The 22,237-nt window shown below is 43.9% G+C and overlaps 1 protein-coding gene across 48 annotated transcripts in view; it reads right to left on the minus strand.

The window, feature by feature from the left end:
- The window catches only part of RBFOX1 (RNA binding fox-1 homolog 1), a 2,003,336-nt gene that overhangs the window by 62,011 nt on the left and 1,919,088 nt on the right, over positions 1-22,237 (minus strand). For all 48 annotated transcript variants that reach the window (XR_016022576.1, XR_016022577.1, XM_074323048.2 and 45 more), the window contains one exon: positions 2,111-2,243. Coding sequence is in view for 46 of the 48 variants with exons in the window: in XM_074323048.2 (XP_074179149.2) it covers positions 2,111-2,243 (133 nt within the window). In the remaining 2 variants the exon portion in view is untranslated. The remainder of the gene's footprint in view (positions 1-2,110; positions 2,244-22,237) is intronic.

Consider the following 22,237-nt stretch of genomic DNA (forward strand, 5'->3'; position numbering starts at 1 on the left):
TTATAACCAAAATGATAGGACTCTCACTGGACGATTAATATGAAATCACGCCTGAGGCAGTCGCAAACACATTGCTTCACCATTTGGAAATGCCTGCGTTTCTCCCTGGCAAATGTGGCATTAATTAGTGATGTGCGGTTATTTCCAGCAAAGAGCCAGTTCATGATAAGTTTGCAAATTTCAATTTTACAGCAGGTGTGTTATTCTGAGACTTTTAAATAAATTGGTCATGTGAAGACAAGCCATATGATTTTACTTTATTTTTTTCTGTTCAATATAGTAGTGAAATACTAAGGGTACATAGATTGGAAAGCTACAATGACCAGCTACTAAGATATAATAATGATTTTCAGACAAACTAATGTGGTGTAAACATGCACTTTTGCATTTATGGCTCATGAATCTTGCTTTAGTAATTACATGAACCTAGTGGGTACCTTGGCTTTGTTTTTTTTTTAGTTTTTTTTTAACTCATTATGTGACCTTGGGAGTAATAAATCTTTATTTCTACCTTTCTGGATCTATAAAATGGGCTCAATACTGTAGGGCTGAAGATAATGATTATACTATCAATGATTTTTTTTTGTAGCACATGGTCAGATACATGAGGCTTAGGACGTGCAGACACATGATTTTGGAGGGTAGGGAAAATTTAGGGCCAATTCATCCATGGTTTGTTATTACCCACCATCTTTTCCAGTACAATTCTTTTCCCCCCTGGCATTTTGTCCACTAAGAAGCTTGGGACTGACCCAACTCTCATGACAACACCAGAAACAGTGGACTTTATCTTATTTCTCTGCCTTCATTTTTCCCTTCCTGATATTTCATTTCTTTATAGTCTTAACTCAGTCTCATTGCATTTGTTTTTGAAATGCTTCAGAAGCTCTCCTTTGGAATGGGTGAGATATGAATAAATAATGAAAGAGTGTTTCCCTTTGTCATCAGTATAATAGAGAGATGATCTAGGCTAATTTGAGTTTTCTTAAAGATTCATAAACAACGGAGCTAAAAAAAATGCGTTTAACCCTTTCCACACAGTCCTGAATTACAGCCATATTCTTTCTACAGAGAAGACAACCGGTCCTAGCAAGGAAAGCCTTCTGCCAGGCTGTCATGGGCAGAGCTGAGCTTTCCTTACAGCAGCGCGACTGACGTTTGGGGCTTGATACTCTTTGTGTTGGGAGAACAGGGGCTTTCGTATGCACTGCAGGATGTTTAGCAGCATTCCCGGCGTCTACCCACTAGATGACATCACACCTCCCTGCTCCTGTTGTGACCCCAAAAATGTCTGTGGACATTCCAAATGTCCCTTGAGGACCACCGCCTTAGAGACAGACCTCTCTCCCTGACTCCCAATGTGCCATAATGTTCTAGGCGGATCCCTTTGCAGGAAGGCAGAAAAGGTAGCTCAGGGTTGCAGCCCATCACACCAGTGCCTTGTTGTTTTTTGTAGCATTCACCACTATTCCCTGATAGTCACTTGGCAATACCAAAGTCCATGCACAGAAATACTCAACTGGCCACGGGGAACACATTAATTTGCATTTCCTTCCAGAGGGGAAAGGAAAGTGATGCCATTTTGGAAAATCCAGCTAAAACGAGGCCTCATTCTGATTTCCTTGAACTCTTGAATGTTTTGCATTTGACTCCACGCCTAATTTTCTCTTCCCAGCCAAAGGTTCTTAAACCTTGAAGCACAAGGTGTCTTTGGGGAGGGGAGCAAGACCACCCCACTGATTTTGTTATGTTTGGAAACCTCATGTCCAGTCATGGACAGGCTCAAGGGGCACATGTGATCCAACCTCCTTAATTACCAGACGTTTGCAATCATCAGAACTACAGCTTTGGCTGTAACCATTTCTCTGTTCTCCAGCATTCAGTCTCAAAGAGCATTTACATAACAACATGTGACATGTAGAATACTTAAAGGCACCAACCATGACAGGACAAATTACACTCATTTTTCAATACTCTTTGCAAGGTGCTCCACTGCAGGCGCGCCGGGCTGCATGCTGGGGCTTTCTGGTGGGGAGTCAAGTCCAGCATGCACTCACAAACAGGAGGGGGCTGGTGCAGGGAGGCCCGCCCAGGAGGCTGCCCCACTTACCCGCCATAGGCCGGGATCGGGGGTGGGGGCGCCGCGGCCCGGAAGGTGTTGTACACGGTGCGGCCGCGGCCTCGCAGGTGCGCCCCTCGGTAGGCGGCTGCAGCGGTGGCGGCTGGATACGGGAAGCCGGGCACTGTGGGGCGAGAGAGAGCAAGGCAAAGGTTTTCAGATTCATGCCTGCCATGGAGGGACACCCCCATGCAGACTCTTCTCCCTGCAGGCCAAGACTGGACAGCGTCCCCCCCAAACCCCCCCAAACTTCCAGGAGTCACAGGTGGCATCTGGGCGGGGGCCAAGGTCTGATTCCAGCGGGATGGGCTTGTGAAGATGGTGGTCCCTGTGCCCGCGAGAATGTGGTAAATGACAAATACTGACAAAAAATTGTTAAAAACAGGATTAAAGCTCACTGCACATTTTTTTTTAAAAGGTGGATAGTAATATGTGTGGGCAATGTATTCTCAATATGTCTGTCTGCCCATCATCCCACCCACCCCATCCACATACATATACACTCCCCTGTCTAGTGTACAATATATATTTATGCATCTGAGCACACAATGTACGTGTGTATATGTATGTACATGCATGTCTATCTGTATGTATGTACACACAATATACATATGTATGCATATGTGAATGTGTATATATATATGCATGTTTATGTGTGTATATAATTGCATATACACATAGGCACATATTTCAATGAGTTCATGCTTTTCTCTGGGGCTAAACTGCATGTTAGTTGTTTACTCATAGTTTTTCCCCATCCCATTTTTAGTTACTTCCCACATTTTCCTTTTCATACGTATACTGCTTGTTAAAATTTTTTAATTGAAATGCAGTGTTCCTACAGACACATGGATGCATCTTAAGTGTACCTAGCCCTCATGCTCCAAGACACAAATCATTACCACCATCTCATCAGCCCCCTAACCGTTTATGCAGTGTTAAAACACACACAGCAGTAATAGCAGAGACATCTAGGAACTCAGCTCTTAAGAAGAGGGTGTGGGCAGGGCTTTCTTCCCCAAGGGAAAATTCTCTGAGCAGGATAACTTCACCAGGAGTCAAGAGGGAAATTCAGCTTGTTGTTCGAAACCCCTGATAATTCTGTTCTCTGCCTGCGATGTCCTTCTTCCCACCGCATGCAAATCTTAACCCACAGGGCCTCAGAAAACCCCTTCTGCCTTCCAGCAGCGTCCAAGTCTCTGAATCCCAGAGTTCTCATCATGCTGGCAATGCTTGTCCCACCGCACTAATCAGCGGTAGTGTTACCCAAACCATAGGGCACAGAGGGGGTGCTTTTCTAGGAAAACACACGTGGGAAACCACTGTCCCAGGAGACCTACATTGAAGGCTCAAAAAGTCTCACTGGGAGGGGCGTGCTTTAACAGAGCTAACCCAGCACACCCAAACTTCACTTTTCCAGGAACTCTTGACTTTGGGGAGCTCCTACCCTCTCACAGGCATTGGCTTTGAGAAGAGGAAGGCCAGTCACTTGCTCTGTTGTACCTCCCCCATTAGTCTGCAAGCTCGAGGCCTCTATGTCACATTCGTCTTTGCATCTCCTGCCTGCCTCCCCATGTTCTAATCGTGGGCACGAGAATGGCTGGATGGGTGACTTCAATATGTGACCAAGTAGAAGAAGGTGTGGGCTGTGGTCAGGCCACAGGATGGACACATGACCCAGTGAAGTGTCTCTCCTGGCCCCGTTTTCTTCTCTCATCCTGCTTACCTAACAGGAGCTTTGAGGGTTTCCAAAGAGAGGGAGACCGGTGAGATAAACTGGTGGCCGGGGAGGGGGGCATAGCTTTCTTCCCCGTCATAGTCCTCCCTCCGTGCCCCATCTCTCCTGGGATTTCATGCAGTGTTTATAATGGCATGCAAGGCTAGGAAGGACAGTTTCTTCTGGTATCAGGTATAAACATAAAGGCTCTGAAAGACCTTACAGGGAAGCAAACTCTCACTTCTTTAACTCAACACACCCAAACTTCGCTCTTCTGGGATCTCTGTTTTGGGGACCACCTAACCTATTGCAGGGTGCTGTATTCCATGTTGTGTTACAGTGGTCTTCACCCTCCATCCACACTGCCCAGACGGGCTTTTCCCCTGCCTACCATCACATTCAGGAGTAGACACACTCCATCCCATCTCTTCCCATTGTCACCCATCCTTGGAGTAGCTGTTTGTGAGTAGCAGGGAGGGGAAGGGAGTGGGGTTTCCCACAGAAGTCACTCCCATTTCTACACCATCTCATGGAAAAGCATGCATTGGAATCTAACCCTTGAAACTGAACTGAAGACTGACTGGCTGTCATCTGGAATTCTCTGTGGGTTTCTGCATAGCGAACAGTCAGCCGGTTTCATGGATTCTACCATACCTTTCTCTCATGATGTGGGTAAAATGCTAGGCTTGGAGAACCAAGCCAGAATGGTTTTATCTTTCTGTTTGTGTCTGAGAAGACCATACAGGTTATTTGTAACCTTTTTTAAAAAAAATTGTTGTCATAGACGAATCATGCAGCTGTGTTTAGCGCTCAGGTTGCCAGCCCCTAGCACCCACGTTTCCTGGCACCTGCTTCAAATAACCATGGCTTGAAACTGTAGAGAGGTGCCAATCTCAGTGGGGACAGCAAGTAAATCCTAATATCATAAAAGCCCAGAATTAATGAGACATGAGATGTTGGCTTCAGGACTGGGGAGAAAATGAGTGAGCATGGCTTTGACTCCAAATCTATCTTGCCACAGTTCACATATTAAGTTTTCATAGGAACGCCCTGGATTTTGAAATAAAGACAATGAGAAATTCACAATCTGGCAGAGCAGCTGGCTGCCTGCGTGAGGAAACACGGTAATTATGCTGACCCATTCGTTACTGCCGCCTCCGGTGCAGAGCCGAGCGAGACACGATCCCTCTCAGCGACAAGCAGGTTTTACAGTAATTCTTGGAGGACTTAGATGTTGAGAGATAACATGAAACAGAAGCTTGGCAGTAGAGTGAGGGGGGCACAAGCTGCTAAAAGTGCACAGCCAGGAATCCATTTTGTAGCCCCTTTGCTACAGCGACAAAATGTCCCTCCCGATGCAGGATACGGTCTCAATACAAGGCTTTTGGGACTCCTCAACACAGGGCAGATGAGGGGGGTTCTTAGCTTGTTAGAGGAACACAGGGACGACTACACGTCAACTCCTGGCTTAAATATCACCTTCCCCGGGCAGCCAAGTATGCTTAGGTAAAATCCATAGTTCATGCTTTGGACCAGAGGCTTCAGGGAGAAAGTATGTGAGTCTCTCAGACGGATGGTTGGCTCAGCTACCGCTTTCTCATTGCCAGTCTGGAGCTGGCCAAGGAATCTCTTTGCCTCTAGTTAGCCATCATGATTAATGGGCATTTTCTTCCTCTTTCCCTTCTTTCTTCTTTTCTTCCTTCTTATCCTGGCTCCTCCCTCTCTCCTTCCCTTCCCGCCCTCCCTTCATACCATTATTTATTTTTTAATCTCCTTCCGGAGAAGGCGGCCATGCACTTCCCCTGCTGTACCATTAAGTCTTCATGTATCATCATTCATAGGTTCTGTGACTTTAAGGAAAATGACATGTAACCAAACCAATGTTCCCATAAGCTAATTGATATAAACAAGAGTTGAGTTCCTGTAGCATCTCATCCAAGTTAGAATGAAACAAAACATTGAACAAAACCGCATTATTCAAAGACCTGCTGTACTCTCAGTCAAGTAGCTTGGATCACAGAAACAAGATTTCTCGCTTTTGCTAAAATGCAAACTCCAGGAAGGTACTGATATCCATCTGCTCTGCTCACTGATTTACAAGATTGCCATGGCACAGAGCAGGCACTGGGTACTTAACACCATGCCTGGACACCTTCTGGTGGTTACCCAATGCTAGTCTCCTTCTTTCTGGGTGAGCAGAAGCCCTTCGTCTTCACCTTCCACCTTTCATAACACTGTTCCCTACACAAAGTGCCCTGCCCAGGTTTTACAGACAAACAGTATGCAAACAACACAACGCGATCTCAGTCAAGATCTTTACGAAAATAATTTCTACATCCACACTTTTAGGTGCTGTCCTGGGCCAGAAATAGCAAGCAGACTTCGAGTACGTACGATTCAAAAGGGGGGCGACTTGGATAGTACCATATTGCACTTGGTACTATCGCAAACCCCCAATTCATTTCAATTCACTTTTATTGCTGCATCGAGTCAGGAACTGAAGATGAGTTTCTTGTTCTGGAGAAAACCAAGGCTCAAACTTTTCTCCCAGACAGGGGATACCTATCAAAAGTTCCTTCCTTCATACATAGTCTCTGGATACAATAAATGTATGCAACAAGGAACACTGGAAAATAACACTATAATCCCTAACTCTTCTGATGTACACCTCTGCTTTCTGTGTTTCTCCCCATTCATCCCCGGGATGAATGATTCAGATACAGATTAAACAAAACCAAAGTGATTTTATCCTTGAACCCTACAGAAAGAAGACATCTTAATTATGTGCATAGTTTGGGACATGATACTTTTGTGGAGTGAAAGTTCTCATGTCATCTATCGATGCCCTAGTATAGGAGTTAGGACCCAGTAAGTGGGCAATAAATGTTTAATAAAATCCAACGCAAAAAGCCAAATGGAAACTCACAATGTCCTCTCCATTCCTGAAATGAAGTGACTCACTGTTAATAAAAGTCCTAAACCCATCATCCAGTCCAATATTTGTAAATGTAACTTAAAGAGCAATATCAGAAAGAAGACAACATTAGAGGCATTTCTGACCTCCACACTGGAATCTGATTGTTTTCTAGTTGAACTTCAAGATACTAAACATGTAAACAGACCATCAATGGGGAACATTAGAAAATATTCAGGTCGCTTTGTGGATACAGAATAAATCCTTAGTTCTTGGCAGGAGAGGAGACAAGGGAGGGAAAAAAAAAAACAACAACCAAAAACACACCACATAGGTTCATTATACTGGAAAGGTTCCCTCTGAAACCTTATCCAGCATGAATCAAAGTGAAAAATCTGGTATCACTGCAACGAAAATTGGATTTAGCTCATAAGCTAAAAATGAGTTTCTCTCAAAGAAAACAGGGCAAGAGCTTTCGGACCAAATACCAATTGAGCATCTTGTTGACACATCAATAGTCTCAGCCCACCCACTCCCAACCTTCCACTAGATTTATACCCAGAGCTTACTTGGGGGAGGGTAGCTGAGAAACCATCTCAGTTCTTGGGAGTAAGGAGTTCTATACTTTGGAACTCAATGAAACGGAAACTTTAGGGATGTAACAAGAGGTGTGCTGAGATGGACTGGAGTATCGAGGCAAATCAACATTTTTAAATGGAAGCGATGTGGGGGTATCAACCAGCCAAATAGGCCATTTACCAAAGCGTCAACTGCTTCCTGTCTGTCTCTCCCTCAAAGACACATCCCCCATCTCCCACCTTCTATGAGCTCTGCATCCAATGTATTTAAAGTAACAAACGTGTGTTCTCCCCCTCTGTCTCTTTTACGAACACGGTACTTACCTTCGAAAATAAACACAAATGAGATCATCTCGCTAGCCCAGAAATCCCAAGAGAAGAAACACAAAAGCAGTGGAAAATACTTGAGGGTTATAAACTGCATATTAAAGTTTTAGAGCCCTGAGAGAGATGGCAGAGTAGCAGATGCAAAAGTCGACAGGGGGGCAGATTCTGCATCGAAGCCATAAAAATATACAACCGCTTTAATGGGCAATTATTCTTTGCACTTGTGAGCTGGTTTGAATTTGCATGAGGTTGCCAGATGCCCTGGAAAAGGTGTGCCATCAGAATGGAAAAGGGGCTCTCTCTTTGTCCCAGTTTTCCTTTCTCCTTTGCCCCAAAGTGCCACCTTACCCCTACCCTACGAATATGTTAAGAGATCTTCATGCTAATGTCAGCTTGAATTGTTCTGTCGGCAATTTGTGGTGGGACATATTCACTTACATAACTCTGGGGGTGCAGATGTGTTTTCAACAGCAAGTTCACGGTTGTGTAGGACTCCCCTTGGGGGATCTCCCATTCCACGCGCTGGACCATAAATTAAGAAGTGGCATAATAGGTCTAACATACTGAGGCGAAATAAACAGCCAGCTAGAGCTCAATTTCAGAGGCAGAGCATTATGTGATAAACAGCACAAGAAGAGCCCCCCCCAAAACTGATGATTTTTTCCAAGTGGCAAAAATGTTTGCTTAAACTGGATCTCAAATAAAGGAACATCCAATTGGTTTATAACAGAATTTATACACAACTAGGTCACCATCTTTAAATGACATTACATGGAAAATTTAATACGATGGGACATATTTAGTTCCAGGTCAAAGCAAAATGGAAAAGCTTTCAGTTTTTTTTTTTTGTTTTGTTTTGTTTTTTAAAGGAGGGTTCCATCCATTCAGTCATTTACAAAAAGACCAAAAGAGCCACTTAATTTATTGGAATCTCTGGTTCTCATATTCATATATATATATATCCCTGAAACACACATTTGGGATCGACTCTCGTTTCATTTTAAAATGGGTGTTGATATTAAACACTGCTGTTTAGAAGTGAATAAATCTACTTTTGGACAAACAGTTCCTTATAAGACACCCTCATTTGAAATGCATTGAATAGGAAAACAAAAATTTCTAATTAATGTACAAGTCTAATCACCATTCTCCACATGGAAGAGTAATTTTTCACTGTTCATTTGCTCGGTTTAATCTCAAAACTGACATACCAGAAATGCAATGTCCTATAAATCTCCGCTCATTTGTTTCTTTAATATTCATATTCCATTGAACTGCAGCTGCTTGTTGCTTCAGTCTATTACAACTTGCAAAAGTGTCGATAAAAATATTATGAAAGGCAAGATGTGTTTCTTCCTGGCTGCGTGTGCCATTTATTTGGGGAAAGACAATAAATGGCTTGTGGATTGTCCCCCGGCCTGCTGCTTGGTGGGTGATTAGTGATTAATTACCTGGCAGCAAATTGACATGGCACGAGGAAATTGACACAGCCCTGATTAATTAACTTTTTATGGGCGGTAGTTACTCACAAAACATTGCGCACTATAATTGAATCTCTTTACATAACGTCATGGTACAAAAGTTTTAGTCAAATCCAAATTACCCAGAAGTTTCCAGGCTGTTACAGGTCTGATTAGGACATGTGCAAAGGAGTGGCAAGGACTTGAAGTTGGAGAGAAATGCACATACGTTGAAGGGAAAAAAAAGATGGTGACACTGTACTGGCCTGATTGCACAAGCTGAGTTTATTGACCTAAATCTTTATTGTATGAGGCTAAAATGCTTCATTTCCCTCCAGCCTCTGCCTCCTGCTTCTCCGTTGCTTCTGCAGTTCTCTGTCATTTGTTCAGTCTCTACAGGTGGCGTTGGTGCCTTCAATGCCATCTTGGCTCCAACATCACCTCCTCCTCCAAAGCTTTCCCTCTCAGTTTCACCTACATCTCCTGACTGCCGTCACTGTCACTCTCAGATCACTCTCTTTTTACCCCCTCCACGTCTCGGTCCTTTACCACCTCATTTGATGAAAACTTCATTATAACTCTCCATTGGGACATCCTGAAGACTTCAGGTTGGTCAATACTGTGTCTCCAGCACCGAGAGGGTTACCTGGCCCAAGGTAATCCCTGAAATGTGTATCGATTATATTGTCAGACAAACCCGGAATACCACAGTAGTTCAGTTACAGAGGAAAAATGGGTGACAGTCCTTGAACCTTGCAGGACTTGCGAAGATGCTGCTTGCGAAGGATGCATATTCTAAGAGCCCCCGGTTTAGTGAGGATTGGGGGTGGTAAGGGACTCGACCTCACTTCTCTACAAGTTCAGGCAGTGACCACTAGACGAATCCAAGCAATGTCATGAACACAGCTGGCAAAATTCCAACCACCTGTACTCCATTGTCGGTGGAGACTCAACTGTCTGACAATGACAGCACTGATTCCTAATACTTGCTAACCGCCAGACCCACCAGTTAACCTATTAACTCTTCACAAAACCATAGGAACCAGGGATTATGGGGGAGGGAAGGAAGACAGAGAGCAGCTCAGAAACTCACCCAATGATCTGAAGTCAGGCCTCTGGACACAAGGGACTGGCATCTTAGCTGCTACCCAACAAGACAGCCAGGACGAGGGCATCCCTGCCAGCTCTGGCAAAGGTTCTCTCCATTTTCCTTCCCTCCTGTTATCTCTACCCACTACTTCACCTGTATTTCCCTATATCAATGCCGCATCCAAGAGAACCAGCCCCAGTCTATCATGGACTGAGTTAATTTGCAGGCAAACCTGTTGACAAGCCTCCCCGAGACTTCACTAAGCTCCTTGTTGGGGCGGGGGCAGAAGTGGAGGAAGGGGCAGGAGCCATTTCTTATGTTCTCTATTTCCATTCTGAGGTTTCAAGACACGTGGCAGGACTTTGCTCCTTTTCTACTAATTGGATACAGGCCACGGGAATCACTAGTGATACAAGTCCTATATGTCCCTTCTCCACTGGGGTTTGTCTCCACATCTGGATACGAGCTTGGGGTGGCGTATACAATCCAAAAGTATTGGAGAAATGGACTCTCCCAGGGATGGGTCCTGCGTTGCAATATATGGTGCTACACACACAAACTTAATTACTGTCAAAGCAATGAGCTCTGGATGACTAACTTCGACTAGAAGTTTTCTCCAAGATTTGGAAGATTGGAGGAAGAAACTTTCATACTATTTAGAAGTGCTGCACTTTCTTCTGAATATAATCGATTTAATGTTGCTATCAAGGATCATTTTACTCACAACTTGATTAGAAATAAATCTCTTCCCTAGAAAGAAATGAGTCATCTATGGGAAAAAAACACACACACACACAAAACCTAAACGCAATGAACACACAGAGATTTCTCTGATTAGTGATTCTCGTGTTGCCAAAGCAGAAGTGTCCCCTAACTTAAAAACGAACGCAAAAAGCTGCAACAAAACCCACACACAACATTCCTGCATGCAAATATTCTTTCACCATTTAAGTCTTTGCAACTTTGAATAAGGACAGAAGCCTTGGTTTTCAACAAATTGCCATGCCTTTCCGGCTTAGCTCCCAGAGTTAGTGGGTACCTGTCCTCCCAGGTTACAAATGGTCAGCTTAATCCCACAGACACACATGTGGGACGCCATGCGTGCCCAAGGTGCAGGGAAAGGCTTTTCCTGCACAGGAAACACATCTGTGACCTGTCTACTCCCAGGTATCGATGATCCCACCCGCGCAGGACTTTCCTAACATTTCATTCGGTAAAAACGAAAATGAATCCCGGTCTTGGGGTGTTTCACGTGGCAGGCCCCCAGAAAGCATTTGCAAAGGTGCGGTATGTCGTTTGAAGGAACATTGAAAACAAAGCTGTGAGACGGCAGGTCTATTTTAACTTGGATAAAGGGATTTGCCATCATCTATTTGTCATGTGGGGACTCATGCGGAGTCTCTGGTCCTGCTCCCCGCATAAGAACGCAGGATGTGGTGAGGCCAAAAAGGAACACCCACGGAGCCACAGATAGGGGGTTCATACCATTATATTCTCGCTGGCGGCTGGGCTGGAGACACAGGAAGCAGGAGCCACACGATCCGCAATCTGCCATCCGCTTCTCTGCCTGTCAATCTCATTTGCTAACGGCAATCTGCCTCTCTGCAATCTGCAATCCACAATCCCCCTGTGCTAACTGCAATCCACAGTTCACAATCCGTGCTTGCTAGCTCAGCCACGGCAGTTGTAACAGTGGCCAATGGCTAACTGGTTATAGGTGATGGCCACCCAGCGACAGTGGATGGCCATCTACTACCCGAGCCAGCAGCTTTCCACGTGAGGCCGAGCGCCTGGAAACTGCTCTCCGAGACTCTGTCCCCACACTATTCATTTGACAAAACCTATACTGGTTACTGGTGTCAATTGAGCTTTTTTTTTTTTTTTTTTTTTTCCAGGCAGCCATGGAAAAAAAAGCAAATAATTTATATAAATAATTACTTTATCGAGTGCATAGACACAGTAAAGGTTCAACTGTTAAATCATTCATGGTCTAGGTAACAGCTGGCTGAAACAGCAAGCTCGGTGAATTGCCTCTCCAGGCAGGAAACAAGGCAAACGAGATAAATTAGCTTCCTTATGCTGAGTTGGATTTCCCATGCTTCTCTAGGGCAGCTGCAGCTCCTGCACACAAGGCCCTCAGAGGGGGTTGGCAGTGGCTCACGGGACGGGGAGACAATGCCAGTGCATCATTCATTTTACTTCCGGCCGTCCCTGTGGGTCCATGGTGAGGCCATCTGATTTTCAGAGTCAGCTTCCAGACTTGAAAGACTGAGTTCTGATACTTTGAGCAACCCCCTAAGCAAACCAGGAGGACAGGTGCCATCTGGACCTAGCAATCACCTGCCTGATATCGGAGCTGAGCCCTCCCCAAATACCCATGTGGCACAGAATGAAGGAGAACCATTCCGATACGATCCAGCTGTGCAGTCGCTAGACTAACACACACCTTCCAAAACAGTTTCTTGGGTGGACTTTCAAAAGGTCCTAAGAAAGAAAGGCAAAGGCCAGCTTTTTGAACTGCAATGCCTCAGGGAGACGGAAAGGTTTTTTACACAAGGATCTTAGGGAATACTCACGGGCTAACGAGGTTTTCATGAATACAGTCACACCGCTAGTGTGTAACCAGGATGATTGAAATCCAGCTCTGCCTCAATCCAGCTCGTCTAAATCATGTTCACACTCCAAGAGAACTTTGTACAACTCATACTGGGGACTAAAAATGATCTTTGGGAAATGCTTCTTACACCCCGGTAGCAATTACCAAGGCTGGGGATAATATATATCGTTGCTTGGGCAGGTGTCCCCCTAGAGGTGGTTCTTTTATATTCATTTGTTTCTACGTAAAAAGCAATTAGGTGTCAAGCGCCCATGTTGCATGCTAACAAAATCCAAAGAGCTAGATCTGAAACGTTATTTGGTCCCGAAACACAGCATTTTGTTCACACTGCCCCCCAAGTTCTCCAGCAGTAATAAAACAGCTTTGGGCATGACGGGGCTCTTACAGAAATGAAAACATGATTTAAGAGAATGGTGGGTTTTGGAGTCCTTAATGAAGCAGCTGTTTAAATTACCGTGTTTAAATGAACTATGCCGCCTCTCTTCCCTCCAGTGGGAGGCAAGCTTGGCTTCCCTTCATGTATCTTTGCACTGAGCAGGGAGAGTTACTTTTGAAGAGAAATAAGAAAGGGAAGGAGGGGCCACCTCTGTGGTTGGACTCATTTTCAAGCAAGAAGCAACAAGAACCCTCACCGCTGGCAGCACTGGAATTAGATGAGTGTCATTCTAAGTTCTTACTTTCCTGCTAAAATGCTTACTCCCAGCTCTGCAGACTTCCAGAGGGTGTGGCTCCATTTGCAAAGCCTGGTCCCCTAGGAACTCAATCTGCTTCAATGCATCAAGCTACTGCTTTTCTATCCCAGGAATCCAACAGGATCTTATCTTTGGCCCCTGCCCATTTCATGTCCAGAGCTCTGAACTCAGAAGTGTGTGTGTGTGTGTGTGTGTGTGTGTGTGTGTGTGTGTGTGTTCATTCGAAATCCACATTAGTCTGAGAAAGCAAATGAAGTGCAGATGAGTGCTTGAAAAACAAACTCTTAAAATAAGCTTCTCAACGCACTGAAGGATTTCCCTCCGGCCGCTGCCACGGGCCGGTGGAAGGTGGGCATGGTCCAGGAGTTAAATGTGGGAGCTCTGCCAGGCAGTCTGGTGATCCTCTTAAGAAAAAGTGAGCATTAAAAAGTACTTTCTGTCAATGCATCACAGGACTCGGGGTGTCCAGGGAATTCCCCCAGAACAACTGCCTCACTGCCTTTCAGAAACATCTCATCTCAGCCTTGTTCTCTGGCTGTGAGAGCACTGGAATCCCAGGGCAACATAGTTTATTGTTTTAATATCTGTCTGACACAAAGCAAACCATCCTCCGGTGACTCCTTATCTGTCATATGTATTTCTGTGAAAGAAATATCAAGACAAATAAGATGTTTGGGGGCATACCATGGGATGGCACTTTTTGCAATTGGCAGCCTTTTGCAGAAGTGAGACCCCCATCTGAAAAAGACGAAAGTCACCATTCTGCATTGAGATTAATAACCAAAGCGCCAGGAAAGCTAGACGCAGCTGCCAGAAATATGGCTTCTTTGCAGACTGTTCTTTTAAACCACTGAGGCTGTTCAACTAGTGTTTTCTATTTGCCTGAAATTGGTTTAAAAAAAAAAAAAAAAAAAGACAAAACTAACCTCAGGCTGGTCTATGATTACGACTCAGCCAAAAGTAACCACAGATGTTGACGAAGGAGGTAACCCAGGTGGGGTGGTAATGGCGGGGATTGAAACTACAAATGATCCTGTTCTGAGAACGGGCTCCAGCTGGAATAACAAGGTTAACATAAGAGGTAGCAAAAAGCTCTTAAAAGCCACCTGTTATGAGAGCTGTGCTGGGTAGTGCAAAAGCAGGGCAGATGAAGCACTGAGATGGCGCTTTAGTGATGGGGGAAAAGCATCAGTAGTGATGGCTGGACAGGTGTGTTCACCTGTGACCACTGCTGTCCAATCAACCAGGCGGGTGCTATGACTGGGACAACAGGAAGAGCATAGAGCAGAGTAGGCATCTCAAAATCTCTCCTTCCATGAGTTCAATGAAGGAAATAGGACCTCAAAGGCCAGGTGTGTCTGTCTATAGTGCAGAATGATGGTGAAAGCAGTGATATTTAGTTCACCTACCAAGAGGTGTTAAGAGTGGGTAAGTCTCCTGTTGGGGGGGGGGTGACCTCCCAAATATCCCTATGAGTATTGTGTTTGCAACTCTGAGACCTTAGCATTATTTATATCTGTCTATTGTCTGTCGTGTCCACAAGAAGGCAGGCATCGTAGTGGCCGACTAGTGGGAGTGTTGTTCACAGAGGATTCTCAGTGCATAACCTGGTACCCGACACGTAGAAAGCACTTGATAAAGATTGGTGGAATAAAGTAATGCATTTGCAACCCCCTCCCCCATCCAAGGACTGGTAAGATGAGAGAAGAAGAAGGAATTATTTCAGAGAAGGTGATAGAGGGGACATACGTATGTTGTCACCTCGATGCTGAGACGTGGATATAGAGAGAATGGAGCACGATCTGATTCATAACTAGAAGAACCAGTCTGGAAGGTTGCTGAAAGCCAGCGTTGGTGGAAGTGAGCAGGCGGAGGAGCCCAGACAGAGGGTGAGGGATCCTGGGAAAGCTGAGAGTCTCACCATTTATCTCAGAAAAACTGGGGAAGGTCCTGGCAAGGGCAACAGCACCAAAATAAAGCCTCCAAACCCAGATTTGTTTGTTTGTTGTTTGCTGTGAATGCAAAACTAAGTCGACCTATTGTATCTAGACAGAATTTATGTCTATATCCTGTTACTCTCTGGTAGGGGAGAGTATTCATTTTCTGTGCCTACCTTCCATTATTTGTTTCAAATGTGATAAAATGATACAAAATACCAAAGGTACATGAGAGTGCAATGAAAAGAAGTCTCCTTTTTATCTCCACTCCCAAGGAGTCATTTGTGCTGTGTCCTGCCCTTTCAAATGATGGCCTGACAAAGGGGGTGGGAACCTATGGCGCTGGGGCCACATTTGGCCTGAAGACTGTTTGTGTAAATAGTTTTATTGGAAGCACCACCCATATCTATTCATTTATGTATTATCTATGGCTACTTTCAAACTATAAGGACAGAGCTGAGTATTTGCAACAGCGGCCAGACGGCTTGTAAGGCTGGAAATATTTACTCTCTGGCCTTTTAAAGAATAATTTTGCCAACCGCTGGTCAGATAGATCGGGCAGGGGAGAAGGGCCTCTCTAGAAATCCTGGGGGTGGGGGAGGGCAACCAAGGCCTGAACGCAGGCTGGGCAGCTGCTCAAGGTTCAACCTGACCACTCCCCACTCAGACATCTCCAGAGGGAGGCCTGTGGCTGGCTGCACTTGGAAACCAGTAAAGATGGAAGGCTTGAAATTCAGTTAGGCTGGGTGCAAAGTTAATCTAGCTGGGTGACACTGGACAAATTCGTTAATCCCCTGATCCTAAATTTTCTCATGTGAAAGAGGGCACAATAATCATACTGATTTCATAGTTTTGTGAGGATTCACGAGAAAGTGCGTATGAAGGGTTAGCAGAACGTTTGACATGTAGTAAGTTCTCAGTAATTATTATTATTATTATTATTGTTACATCAAGGCTGCAACTAAGGTGTGACCAGTTAGGCAGTCACCTTTGGTACAAAATTTAAGGGACGGGCCACCCCCAAATTAATGTTATCTTGATAATATTAATTAGCAAGATAAATAATATTTGAATGCAATTAAAAATAAGTGAAATAAAATTATTGTCCAAAATCCCATGATGAACAGACTAGCAAAATTTACATAAAGAGGCGTTGTGCGGAGTCAGACTGGATCCAAAGGCAAAAGAAAAATTAATAATTCTCATCCTGTCTTTACGAAAAATTTTGATATTTGTTCATCATGGATTTTTTTAACTTCAGTTTTTTGAAATATTGCATTAAAATATCACTTCTCTTGATGACAGAGTCTTCTGGTGCCTCTTTAAATTTTGTCTGAGATGAGAGTCTCACTTTTTTTTTTTACGCTATTTCCAGCACTGATTGTTAGTCTTCTAAAGCCATTCCTCCAGAAACTATTAGAAAACGCCTTCCGGGAGGCTGCCATAGGCGCTGAATTACTGGAAAGAGGGAGGAAGAAGACATTTTTTTTTTTTAGACTAATGTATCAGTAACACGATGCCCTATATGTGCACTTTCTATTGATTGACTCAGTCAACTGACGTTTTTTGTATCGGGCAGAAGAAAGACGAAGCCGTAAATTAATGGAGGCCGTTGTTTTAATTACAGAAGCCAATGGAAGTTCCATCCATTACCGAAAAGGAGAACCGCGCAGGCCTGATTTATGTATGCTCCTGCCACTTAAATCATTGTTTTATGAATTCCACACAATTACTTCCATAAAATCTGCAATCAATATATCAATTAAAACGATGCCACTGCCACTTGCCCTTGAGTTGCATAAAAGTGAATCAAGGAGATGATTTTGCATTTTGATAACATTTAGGTTTCCAGAGCATTTGCCTGTGATAACAGATTTTTTTTTTTTTTCCCCTCTTGTTGTCACGGGTGAAAATGTAGGGGGAATTAACAGTCACCATCCTTTTATTTTAGGATTTGTCCTTGCCGGAATTGAAAGTTCAGCTGTGGCTTCCGTGGAGCTGTGTGAACATACACTTGTTTGCATCTATAAGCATATGGAACCATACAGACATCGCTGCTGCAAAATGCTTTTCTAGCTCTCGACAAATAAAACTTCCATGTCAAGTCACTTGCTATGGTCCGAACTGTATCCTCTCTCACCGCAAACTCATTTGTTGATGCTTTAACCCCCATGACAGTACTTAGAGGGGCCTTTGGAAGGTAACCAGGTATGATGAGGTAGTGAGGGTGGGGTCCTCTGAAGGGGTCAGCGCCCTTAGATGCCCTGTGAGGACACGATGAGACGGCAGCCACCTGTGAGCCAGGAAGAGTCCTCACCAGAACCGACCATGGGGCAACCTGATCTCCGTAACGAAAGACAGATATATTTGCCTATGTCATTAAAACTCTATACTAGAACGTGAGCAAAATCAAATGGCCAAAACAGGAAATATGTCGGCAACATCTACGCTAGTCACAGGTCGTTCTCCCTAATGAATGGTTCTCTCTCCATGTGCGTGAAAAATGAGAAAAACACAGAAGACCAACGGGCAGGTGTGTATCAGAAATTCCCAAGAGGTAATGTCCAAATGACAGTTACATTTGTGAAGGGTGAGGCTCTTCACTAGGAAAAAGGCAACTGCTAGCGAGAGCGAACTGCGATGCCATTTGTCAGCCATCCAATGTGCAAAATTAAAAAGAGTGAAATATGCAGGGGCTGGCAAGGATGCCGGGATGGAACCAATAAGCCCATGTTTGGGAACCTAGATGCGGAAATTTGAGGCACTGGTCCATTAGGGTCCAAGTAAAAATGTTTGCTGCAGCCTTTGCAGAGGGGATGTAAAAAGGAGTAGCTAGAACAACTGTGGATAGAGAGCGGTTGAATAAACTGTGGACCATCTGCAGCATGGAACAATGTGACAATATCTAAAAGCTCAATGGGAGATGGTCACCATGTGTTATTAAGTGAAACAAAATCTGATTAATATGTGTAATGTGAACATAATATGGGCACATAATATTCCCCTCTGTATAAACTCAAACTACTACCATCACCTCCCATTGTGTGTGTGTATGTCCTTCTTTGCACTATTACGGGATAAATGTGGACAGATACTTATAGGGAGTCAATACGGATTACTTGAAGGGTTTGCGTTGTTGGATAAAGTGGGGATATTATTACCGTATTATTCCATATGTCTGTGTGTTCCTGTATGTTTATGTGTGTGATTGCAGTGAGCACACGTCACTTTTGTCATTTCAAATCTATTCATAAAGTTGTAAAGAAAACAAAATAAAGCTGATAACCTTTCCTTGCTTCTGGAAACCTCTATTCCATATGAAAATAAGGATGAGTGACAGCTGGCTTTGCTAATTCAATTTAGAAGTGGACTTTCCTATTCATGAAACCAATTATTTACCTCTTGACATTTCAACAACTAAAAAGGGAAGTAATGGTTTAACTTGGAAGAGAGCTGATAGGTTCTTGGCTATTTCTCCCTGGAACCTCTGTTGATATTACGCATTCATGGTCTGCAAACATCTCTGACAATAAGGCAGCTGCTTCCTTCCACATGGACAGAAAGAGCCCACAGCCCCCTGGCCCTAGGACTCCAAACCTTTCTGTTAAGGGATTGTACTGTGTACCACTCAAAGCCAACACAGGGTTAAACAGTTAATAAAAAGTAGTTAAACATGGAAAAAGTTATTGCATTAGTTTAATTTAGTGGATCAGAATTAACATTTTAAGACAACAAAATTAATATTAAATGTTTTGTGTTTGGGACAAGGTGATCTTGCCTAGTTGTCTGGAGTTCTGCTCTGAGTTTGATAGAAAGCAGGCTCCTTTTACACTCTGGATGAGAGTGGTTTATTAGGACCTGTGAGAGGCTATGTGACGTCCAGTGACACAACCTGAACTAGGGTTTCACAGAAGGACAAAGTTCAGGGATAAAAAGGAAAAACGAGTCAACTGGGGTGAGATGGGAGAATCTATGGGCTTAGGTTGTACTGACCTAGAGCCCTGAGTGAAAATCCTTTTAGTGCTTTCCTGTCCTGGGTCTTATTACTAGGATGAGTCGCTTCAAAGGGGAGCACCCATTATGCAAAAATGCATCTTAAAAAACAGAGAACTTCAGTAGGAGTTATTTTCATTACCGACTAATTCAGTAGGGTTCCTTTAAAAACCACTTCCCCTACCACATGTAAGGCTGTTATTTACAGATAATTAGCTATTTGGCTAGGAAGAGGGCCAATTTAAGTCTAAAACATCCAAGGCAGGTTAAAGATGTGTGGGGAAAAAAACCAACTCAGGAATAATCATGGAAGTCAGTAAACGCACAGGATCCAATTTACAAAAGTGTAGTTTTACACACCTTTCTTCGGAAGCACAACTGTTACCCCAAAATTAGACACCCTTTTAAGTTAAAAACCAGGTGACTGCTAAACAACTGCTGAGAAATAAGGAAGTCAGCTTTTGCGAAGAAGGCTGGATTCTTGGAGATAAAGAGGCTACACCATTCAGACCTCAGAGAAGGCGGAGAGAAAGAGAGAGGGAGGGAGGGAGGGAGAGAGAGGAGAGAAGGGGGAGGGGGGAGGGAGGGGGAGGGAGGGAGGGGGGGAGAGAGAGAGAGAGAGAGAGAGAGAGAGAGAGAGAGAGAGAGAGAGAGAAAATGACCCTTTATATGCTGGCTGTGTGTGTGTGTGTGTGTGTGTGTGTGTGTGTGTGTGTGTGTGTGTAAATGCCCTTTACATGCTGGCCGAATTATTTATAGAGAATGGGGTGTAACTTTGCATCAGAATAGACGAGAAAACCCAAGTGAATGTTTCAGAGCCAGCTAACTGCAAACAGCCCGGCCTAAAAAGCATTGCTGACTTGGAGTATGTGAGAGTAAGGAAGGCTCAGCTCTGTGTCTTAGGAGAAATGCATGATGTGACACTCAGCGCTAATGCACAGCCTCAAGATGGAAATAATCTAAGGCCCTTCAGGGACGCAAGTGGAGAAGGAGGGTCTCAGGTTGGCGCCATTACAAAAACACTAACCGAGCTAGTCGGTCTGACCACCATCGCTTACGGGACCACAACTGAAGGTTCTTATTGTAAGAAGCTAGTTTTTGTTTGGTTTGGTTATGGGATAGGAGGATTAGCTATTACTTGTTGTTTGCTTTAAAACTACTATAGAGAGGGACATTGATTGTCTTTATTCATTTTGAAAAAACTGCTATCAACCTAAGTACCCAACAGCGGAGGTCTAATTAAAATACATGATCATTAAACAATAGAATATTCTGAAGTCATTAACGTATTTTCATAAACTATACATGACATGATAATAAATGAAAATAATAGGATGAAAAATGTGTAAATATGACTGATCATGCAATTTAAAAATGAGGGGTGTTGGACACACATTATACAGTTTCTATAATTATTATGAATTTTTCTTTTAAACTCTGAACAAAAGTATCATTGTAAACAGTGAAGTGATATTTCCAGTTTGTATTTTCAATAATCAAATGGACCCTTTCAAGCAGAGATCAGCATACTATGCTTGTAAAGAGCCAGATCATCAAGATTTTAGGCTTTGCGGGCCACTGATGTCTCTTTCACAGGTTATTTTTTTTGTTTTTGTTTTGTTTTTATAATGCTTTGAAAGCAGCTACATCCATTCTCAGCTCCCAAGCCTCACAAACCAGGCTGCAGACTGGATCTCGCCCTCGGGCTGCAGTTTGCTGACCTCAGTTTTAGATGATTTCATTCCCTCTGTATGCTTCATCTATTTTAACAGGGAGACCTCGTGGCATATTTCCCTGTTTGGCATTTATGACCCACACTTTCCCCAAGTTGCCTTAGAATAAGTTGTACCAATTAAAACCAGCCCTTTTTCGCACTTCATTTATTTTGCTCACTTCTGAAAGAAAAACTGAAATATAAATATAGCCCATGATGGTAGAAAGCCACACTCTCCAATATGGTGACATGAGCCTCCGAGGCTAATTAGAGTGACAGTAATTAAGGTTAAATAAAATTAAAAAGTCCCAGGAGCAGTCCCAGGAGCATCTACTGGACTGCGCAGACATAGGGCATTTCATCCCAAGTGGTTCCCTGGGACAATAAGATTAGAGAAAAAACACCACTCTGGAACTCAACCCCACTCTCCTTCTGAAAACGCTATTTATAGAGAAGAGGGAGGGAAGGTACAATGACATGGTGATGAGATGTACAGTCAAATGGAGCCAGGAAGGGAGTGGAAGGGTGAATAATTTCCCCAAGTTCGAAAAACCAATCTACCATCTACTGGTGAATTGCTCCACCCCTCAGTACCCCCCATTTCCTCGGCTGTAAAGCAAACATTATAATACCTACCTGTGCAGACTCTGAGAAGATTGCACAAGGCTGAGCATGGGAAATAGGTAATAGCATTCTAACGCTAGGAGATGTATGCATGAGATGTATGCATGCCCATTCACGCTGACCCAGATGGCGCCATTTTCATAAATTCAGTAAGAACCACTTCTGGCCAGTATGGCTAGATTTTGGCTTCTAGGGGACCTTGTATTTCATGAATGTCCGAACTGTTATTGGAGCTGACACTCTGGTTGGGAGAAGCAACCGGTCCTCAGGCCCTGAAGACTTCAGGCTCCCTCACGTTTCTCATGCTCGTTATGGTTTGGGGTTCCTGTCACTGCTTCTGACTTTTGCCCCACCGAGAAGAGTTTGGTTTGTGTCGGCCTTTGGGAATTGAGACATTCGGCCTTGGAACATGGTGAGGCTTCTCCTGTCGCTCAGCCTTGTAACCATCCCGAGCC

The sequence above is a fragment of the Rhinolophus sinicus genome, chromosome 10 (genome assembly GCF_057876585.1).
Source record: "Rhinolophus sinicus isolate RSI-liver-muscle chromosome 10, RSI-T2T, whole genome shotgun sequence".
NCBI classification, from domain to species: domain Eukaryota; kingdom Metazoa; phylum Chordata; class Mammalia; order Chiroptera; family Rhinolophidae; genus Rhinolophus; species Rhinolophus sinicus.